Source organism: Centruroides sculpturatus, unplaced genomic scaffold, assembly GCF_000671375.1.
Source record: "Centruroides sculpturatus isolate CEXI.00-Female unplaced genomic scaffold, Cexi_2.0 scaffold668, whole genome shotgun sequence".
Lineage (NCBI taxonomy): Eukaryota > Metazoa > Arthropoda > Arachnida > Scorpiones > Buthidae > Centruroides > Centruroides sculpturatus.
In genome coordinates this window covers 49,250-57,499 of record NW_019385523.1, presented here as the reverse complement: position 1 = coordinate 57,499, position 8,250 = coordinate 49,250, and the positions used below count along the sequence as shown (strand labels likewise).

Below are 8,250 nucleotides of genomic sequence, written 5' to 3'. Positions count from 1 at the left end.
CAGTTTTTAATTTAAAAATAAATAAATTTGAGAAAAACTTAAAACAGTCTCGTCTTCGTCCTGTGATAATTATGAAATAATTCGTCCAATCCGAAATACAGTATTATTATATAATCGGCCTATTAATAATGTATAATTGGTGTTTGGCACTAAAGGCATCGGCCTATTACGCCGGGTTTATTTGCCTAGTATTAAATACAAATTTCAGTTAAATTTAATTAATTAAGTTATAAAATACGTAATAATAACTTTTCGTTGACTAGATTCAAAACAATGAATAATACGTGCTGTTTTATAATTATTGTTTAACAATGAAATCGTTTTATCTTATTTGAGAAACCTCGGAAGACTGAAGTCGTAAAGGTAATTTGAAATTATATTTCGAATATTTTTATCAAATTAATATATTAATTAGCTTTGTCGAATTCGAAGAAGGACGATGGGATTTCGGTTATCCAAGATGAATCGTACACGGCAATCGAACTAAGAAGATTCTGACCGTGGTGAGAGAAGACAACGCTTTCCTTGTATATTAACTCACAGTCCGGTATTCGTCTCTGCACGCTGACATAATTCGTAGTTCTAAGCTATCGAGGGAACTTTCGCTTCGTCGATGGAAGCTACGGGCACCCGGGCTCTTACAAATTATATACAAGGAATTGAACAAATGTGTTGCATGGGAAGAGCATTTCTCGCCATCATTCACTAATTTTAGTTTTCAGATTTATTACGGGTCGCTCGTCTAAAAGTAGGATCGAGTTGTGTATAGTTGCGGATGAATTGTTTACTTCGTTCAACTTAGCAATTCAATCGCGGCGTCGTTTTTTGCCGATGACAAATACTATGGATTGTTATAATACGAAAATTATTTGAAATTTCCACGAAAATAGGCGGCAGAACTCGTCGAGAACTCGATGACCGCGGGTTGCTTCTGCTCGGAATCCATCATTTATCTGCAATGAAGAAGAAGGCTTACTATCGAGGAAGAGTTTCTCTACAAAACGTGTAATTTAAACGGTCCCGTCAGTTAACAAAAAAGTTATGCCCACTTTTGCATTACTTTCGATACAGCCCTCATACTAATTTTATACGTTCCACAAATAAATTTTTCAGCCATGTGTTCGTTGTTATATACTGTAGTGTAGTTATGATAGATATCGCGAAGTCGTCCATTGCTTTCGATTACAAAAAATCGAAAAAACACCTATAGACACTAAATTAGGAACACGGGAAGTGGAACCTTCGATTTCGACGTAACTATGATTTATTTCGAAATTGCTCTGTTACGTCCTAAACGATTTGACTTTTGTGCAAAATGAGTGTGCCGGAGAGAAGCAAAACACGATTTCCACTACGAATGCAATTAAAGTATTATTATTATATCAAAAAATACTTTTTAAAATTTATAACACCTAGGTGTCTTTACAGAAAAAGCAGAAAAGTATCTCGCAACATCATTACCACAGAATAAATAAATATAACTGTCTCGCAGCATAATTTTATTTTATAAGAATGGGTTAGTAGACTGATAAATGAGTAAGGTTGCGGTAATAGATCTTCGGTACCTTTGACTCTAGATCTCACCTTATCATAAATTAGATAGTACTATCGATGAAAATGAGAAGATTGCAATTTGAGTTTTGTATTTTATAATAGTAATAAATATTATAAACGAACGAGTTAGGGTGAGTGAAACTCTACACGTGTCATTCGTATGCAGAGTTATACTCATTCCAACTCTCGGCGGAATTCTCACACTGGGTTGTCATTCGTCGACGAAAGGCGAGCGAAGAGTTATGTATTTAACGACGCACAGAAAAGAAATATCGTACAATCCTTTACATTTTATTTTTTCCCGATTTAACGGACATGTTGGAAGAAAGGATTGGTCCTCTATTGCCGAAAGTTCGTTGAAAAGGAATGTACTGTATTATAAATCGAAGGCCTGCTGTAATTCTATATTGTTATAGTAAATAAAGTGGACAGTATTTCTCGTTTACTTCAGAATCGATTGATTTAATCAGAGGTTAATGATCCATTTTTATCCATTCAATCGATCAATTAGCCGATGTACTTTCTTGGAGTTCAAGGTCTCGTTCGGGTCAAAGATTAAAATGCTGACGAAATGTCAGGCAAGATGGCGACTTCCGAACAAATCGAAAAGGTTGGTGAAGCATTCCGTTATTTCTCTAATTTTGTGTGCCGAACACGAGTATATTTTTTATTTCGTAAAATAAAAATATTCTTATGTTCAGTGCGTCTGTCTGACTTTTCTCATTTCATAACTAAAATTAAGTTTTGTTACGACACTTAATAGGACTACCTGCAGTAATTTTAAATAAATTGGAGAAGACACGTTATATTTATGTTTACGTAAAAGAACACGGTTTACAACTTGACGACAGATATAAATAAATTTTAACATATTAAAAGTAAAATGCTTTTATTGGTCGTTTTCCGAGATTGGGGTGTTTCGTCCCACCATATAAATTACTACAGCGCATTTTTACTCCAACACATGATTAAATTCTACATTTGGTTATGTTTATCTGGTTTCCAAGTGAGGGATTGTGAGAGTGAGATGGAGCCACCCCCTAAAATATCATCAAAATGCATTGTCTTGGGTTTCGTCCTTCTGCCTTAATTACAAGTGGATGAAGTTTGAGTTGCTAGATTTGACGACGTGATACGTAACGAGTTAAATAAAAATTGCAATTTAATTATACTATTACTGACTTTATGAAATTGAGTGAGATGAATCTAATTTATAATCTATTCAAACAAAATATTTTTACATTTCTGTGTACATACTGTCTACTTAGACCTTGTTTATTAATGGACTTATTATACTGGTGTAATTTCTGATTAGCAAATAGAGATTAATTAAGATATGACTAAGATGTCCTCTATTTGCTAATCAGTAATTACACCGATACAATAAGTCCTATTAATAAACGAGATCCAAGTAAATAGTGTATACACAGAAATGTAAAACAGCGAGGACACAGAGGTAAAAAGAATTAAAATATTTTATGTACTGTGGTAGAAGATTCATCCTATACTGTTCGCCAACTAAACCACACTTCTATGGGTAAGATAGTAATTTAGCAGAAAATTATATTTAGTTCTTTCGAATCTGTTTTTCGGAAAACGCTATTCGCTCGATCGTTATTGTGACGTTTGGATTTGTTACGTCTTATTAAAACCGGTTGGTCTCCAGATTTTAACACAAACAAAATACATCTGATCTATAGACCGATTGGTTTTAATAAGATGTAACCGTCTACCAGAATTTGGAAAATGTAGGAGAAACTAAGACATTTACTGGTCCCAGATAATATGTTATACCACATTGTCATTGTTTTCTAATTTATACTTCATATTTTAGTTTTAGTGTATGGGTTACATTGAGAAATTGTAAATGCAGTGCACTGCATATGTTGGTTATCCTGTCGTATTGGCAGGTTATTGGTATTGTATTTGTTACGTTGTTACCGTGTGTTTGTAAGCCGATGAGAGTCCTTGTACCCGAAATGCATACTTAACTAAATTTGTTATGTGATTATTAAAGACCAACCTTTTTTTTATAAAAGTTCTGGTCCTTCTTTCGGTCGGCCTTGGTGTGATAAGCCACGCAAACTGTTATACCCTATTTAGGTTATCTAATTCTAATTTATAGTCATGGGCAAAAAGCGTTGTTTATTATTAAATTATTTTTTCGTTATAAAATGTATCGTAATAATTGGGGACGAAGATACGAGCGTCTCGCTTTCCTTCCCCACGTCGGCAAATTCTGCCGAATAATTGGCTAAATCACTCCACCAAAAGAAACGTACCGTATTCTCGTGCAAATAAGAGCGTGCTCTTATATGTGAAAAACGTTTGTTTTCACGTTTTTGAAACTTTGAAGTTTCAAAACTATAAGCAGCCCAAGATTGTGACAATGTCACAATAAATAATTGCTCGTTAATTTTTTTTTTTTTTCAGTTTAATGAAAATGGTTATTTAGTTATTCCCGAATTTTTAAATTCTGAGGAAGTTCAGTTATTGAAATCAGAATGTTCAAAACTTATAAATGAAATGAATCCATCAGAACACAAATCTGTATTTATCACTGGAAAAAATCAGGTTTGGAAAAATAGTTTTATTCAAAGTCTATATAATTTTGAAAAATTGTATAAAATACTAATTTATATTATAGAAAGGGGAAGAATATTTTTTAACATCTGGTGATAAAATTAGATATTTCTTTGAAGAAGATGCTATAAATGAAAAAGGTGATTAAATTTTCTCTGTTTTAATGACAAATAAATAAAACTAAATAAATAAATTTTTCAGGAGAATTTATTGTATCCAAAGAAGATTCTCTAAATAAAATTGGGCATGGTATGAAATTTAAGATATTTTATGTAAGTAATAAAAATATTTCGAGTGATTAACTATAAAATATATTTATATTTTCAGCATTACATTGGTGGAATGATGTTTTCAAAAAAATTACTTTCAGCCAAAAAATAAAAGTAAATATTTCAAAATATATTTAATGTAAATAATAAAAATGTTTATTTTATACTAAAGAAAGACTTCCAAAGTTAAAACAAATAATACACACGTGTCCAAAACTTAGGGACGAACACAATTGCCAGCGATGGCTAGAAAAGTCACCGAGCCAATTGGTGACAAGCCTGCCACGACCACTGCCATTTCTCACCAGACTTACTTTTATTGCTTTGATTTGCAAAATCCTACAAGCTGCTGTGTATTACCGTGTTGAATGTCGAGTAATACAGTTCTTGACACCTCTGCATTCATCTACAGTTTTATTTATTCGTGTACAAATGCCATTCATTTTTAAGTTTAGATATATCATGTGTGTAAAATAGTTCCTATGTAAACCTTTTAAATAAAATTAAGGATTGAAGAGAATCTTATCTAAGCTATGATGATATTTATAATCAAGATATTAATTTAACAATTATTATTACTTTTTTTAGAACTTAATTAAGAATTTTGGATTTATCGATCCTTTAGTAGTACAAAGCATGTATATATTTAAGGTATATTTTCTTAATTTTACTAACTTTGGAAAATTTAATTTATAATACAATACAATAATACTTTATATTTGAAGAATCCTAAAGTAGGAGGCAAAGGTAAACAGAATTGTAATTTATTCAATTTTAATACTATATGCTACTATATTATATATCTTTGAATTTCTTTTAGTTGTTTGTCATCAGGATGCTACCTATTTATATACTGACCCAGTTAAATTATTAGGTCTTTGGTTTCCATTAGAAGATACTACTTTAGAAAATGGATGCCTTTGGTTCCTACCTGGATCTCATAAAGGTTTGCTATACTTATAAATTAATAGGATTTCAGTGTAACTGGAATAAAATTATAACTATTTTAGATTCAAGCATTAGTCTTACTGTTGAGATATTAAAAAAGGTAATTCTTTAATAGGTGAAGTGTATCAAAGATATATTTGCAATTCTACAACTGGTGCTTCTTTAATTTCAACTTCTACAGCACCTATTTACAATGAAGATGAATTTGTTCCAGCTATAGTCTCAAAAGGTTTATATTTTTAAATTATGTATTAAAAATATACATTAATAATTGAAAAAGTTTTATAAATTTTTCATTAACTGAAGTTTAATCTTGTTCAAAAAGTTAATTTTTCCATATGGCATTGTATAGATTCTAAATATTTTTCAAGGTGGAAAATAATGACACAAAGATATAGTATTACAGTAGTACCTCAGGATACGAAATTAATCTGTTCCTAAACTGAGATCATAACATGAAAATGTCGTAAGGTGAATCATTTTTCCCCATACGATTACATGTAAAACCAAATAATCCGTTCCAACACAAAAAAAAACACTCAAATTAAAGCTAAGTAGTACATTGAAAAAAAAAAAACTTTAGTAAGGAAAACACTGAAAAATGTTTTGTAGTTATAAATAACAATAATTGATTAAAAAATTAGTCTTATTTGCACTTTACCTTTGAGGATAGACAACGGTGGAGATGTAAATTGGTGGCGGAGGAGAGGGAGAAGGGAAATGATACTAAAACTTAACTTACATGACATAATGTAACAATAACTTAAAAAATAACCTAATGATAATTTTTTTATCTTTTCTGTTTTATATATTTTTTCTAATTTTTATTCACTGCTTTTTGCTTTCTTTCCTTCACTTCCACTGGATAGAGGTCGCTTGGTAAAATATCTACCCAAAGCGGTTTGGCTTTGCCTATTTTTTAAAATGTTTCTAAAATGACTTAGGCAAATGTCATTACTCCGAGCAGTAATACGGCCAATGTGAACCTTTTCGGGGTGTTTCTTTTCAATAAAATCAGTCACTTTCTGATAATACCTCGAGATTTCCTTTATTGAGCGAGACCCTTCCACAACGAACACACAGACTGAGACCGATGAACAGAAGTGAATAAAAAATAGTGCTACGAACTAACGTAACGTCGTATGGTGAGTTTTTGTTCATACCATGGAGCAAAAATATGTTTGAATTTCATGACGTATCCTGAAAATTTCGTACGCTGAAGAGTTCGTATCCTGAGGTACTACTGTATATTTTTTAAACTTTTTGCCTTGTGGGCACTAAGAGGACCTTTCAGCAAGTCCATTCCAATGAGGCAACCAGTAGTGGGGACAGAGCTTGACATCTGGACAAAAAATTCTCGGAGTGTTTTGACCTGTCCAATTTCAATCCTGGTTCCCTAGAGCAGTAGGCTGCTATCTTAATTAACCACTTAGCCACCTGACTGATAATATAGTACTATTTAAGTTGTTTTCTTCTTGTATTATTTGTTTGATAACTTCATTAATTAGTAAATATTTTCTCAAAATTTCATATACTGTATTTTAAGTTTATATATGTATATATATGTAGTTTATATGGAAGATTTAATAATTATTTATAGGATCCTGTGTTTTAATACATGGAAAAGTTATTCATAAAAGTGAAAAAAATTTGTCATCAAAACCTCGACCAGCCTATACTTTCCATATAATTGAAAATCATAACACAATTTATAGCAAAGATAATTGGTATGTACTATCATCTTAAATTTAATTATTTCTAAAACATGATAGATAAATTTTTCATATTTATTACATTATATTGCAAATTATTAGAATGTTTCAGACAATCAAATATTTCCAAGACAAGCTCATGCACGCAGGGTTTAATCCCTCCCATTTGGAAATACTAAATAAATATAAATTTTTAAATTTATCTATTCAGTTCCTGCTTAGTCTACTGTATTGTTACTCTATATACCTATATTATAAAATTTAAAAAAACTACATTATAATTTTTAAGCTTCTCTTAAGAATCTGGTGCATGATCCAGCCTCGAGGTCAACTGGCAATTACTATAAGTAACTGACTGAATAGCTTCTACTCCAGATTAATAAACACCAGACTATCCACTTTGAAAAATTATTCTTTGCAAACAATTATTGTATAGAAAATTGATATCCAGGTAAAAATGCATTGAACATGCACACTTAATTAGTTGACATAGCAAGAGTCAGGAGTAACAAGAGTTAAATTTAAATGTATTATATATATATATTAAAACTAGCTTTTACCTGTGACTTCACCTGGACAGTTTTTGCAAGCAAACTCCATCTATATTCGAGTATTTCTACAACCATAGTAATTGTTATATAACACCTACTGCTGAGAATAATGAGAATTGCTGAGAATCAAGCATACTATTTTCAATTTGATCAGTTTTCTGGAACGTTTACAATCATTCTATAATCAAACCAATATGAAATAATAAATTCGAATTTAAAACGGTTCAAACATTTAGTTAAAACATTGAAATATATAAAAATATTTATAACAATGTCCGAAATGTTATCAATTTAATACACCTAAGTACTCGATGAAGACTAAACGTAGTTGAAAACAAAAAATTGCATCTAAAATAATACAGTAGAAGCCGTTCTTCAGATTAAGCCTTAATGCTCTCTCTCCCCCCATGGAGGAATTTCGAAAAATCCCTTCTTAGTGTTCATTTTCATGATGTACCATAACTGTGTACCAAATTTCACCTCTTTAGGTCCAGCAGTTTGCTCTGGGCAATGATCAATCAATCACTCAGTCAGTCAGGACAAGTAATTTTATATATTTAGATACGAAATATGGAAAAAATGCAAATGAATAATGTAACATTGCACTATAGCATTAGCAATGTTATATTTTAG

General features: G+C 31.1%; 1 protein-coding gene across 2 annotated transcripts; it reads left to right on the top strand.

The window, feature by feature from the left end:
- Positions 1-243: 243 nt before the first annotated feature.
- On the top strand, positions 244-7,115 carry LOC111639797 (phytanoyl-CoA dioxygenase domain-containing protein 1-like). 2 transcript variants are annotated; one of them, XM_023385744.1, is made up of 11 exons: positions 244-363; positions 433-503; positions 3,988-4,128; positions 4,202-4,277; positions 4,339-4,386; positions 4,465-4,520; positions 4,995-5,057; positions 5,132-5,153; positions 5,227-5,352; positions 5,470-5,583; positions 6,955-7,115. In XM_023385744.1, exons 3-11 carry the CDS (start codon positions 4,081-4,083, stop codon positions 7,098-7,100), a joined length of 699 nt encoding a protein of 232 aa, XP_023241512.1. In that variant the 5' UTR covers positions 244-363; positions 433-503; positions 3,988-4,080; the 3' UTR covers positions 7,101-7,115. The 2 variants fall into 2 exon arrangements, with proteins under 2 accessions (XP_023241512.1, XP_023241511.1); XM_023385743.1 differs by having other exon boundaries at positions 433-2,164.
- Positions 7,116-8,250: the final 1,135 nt, after the last annotated feature.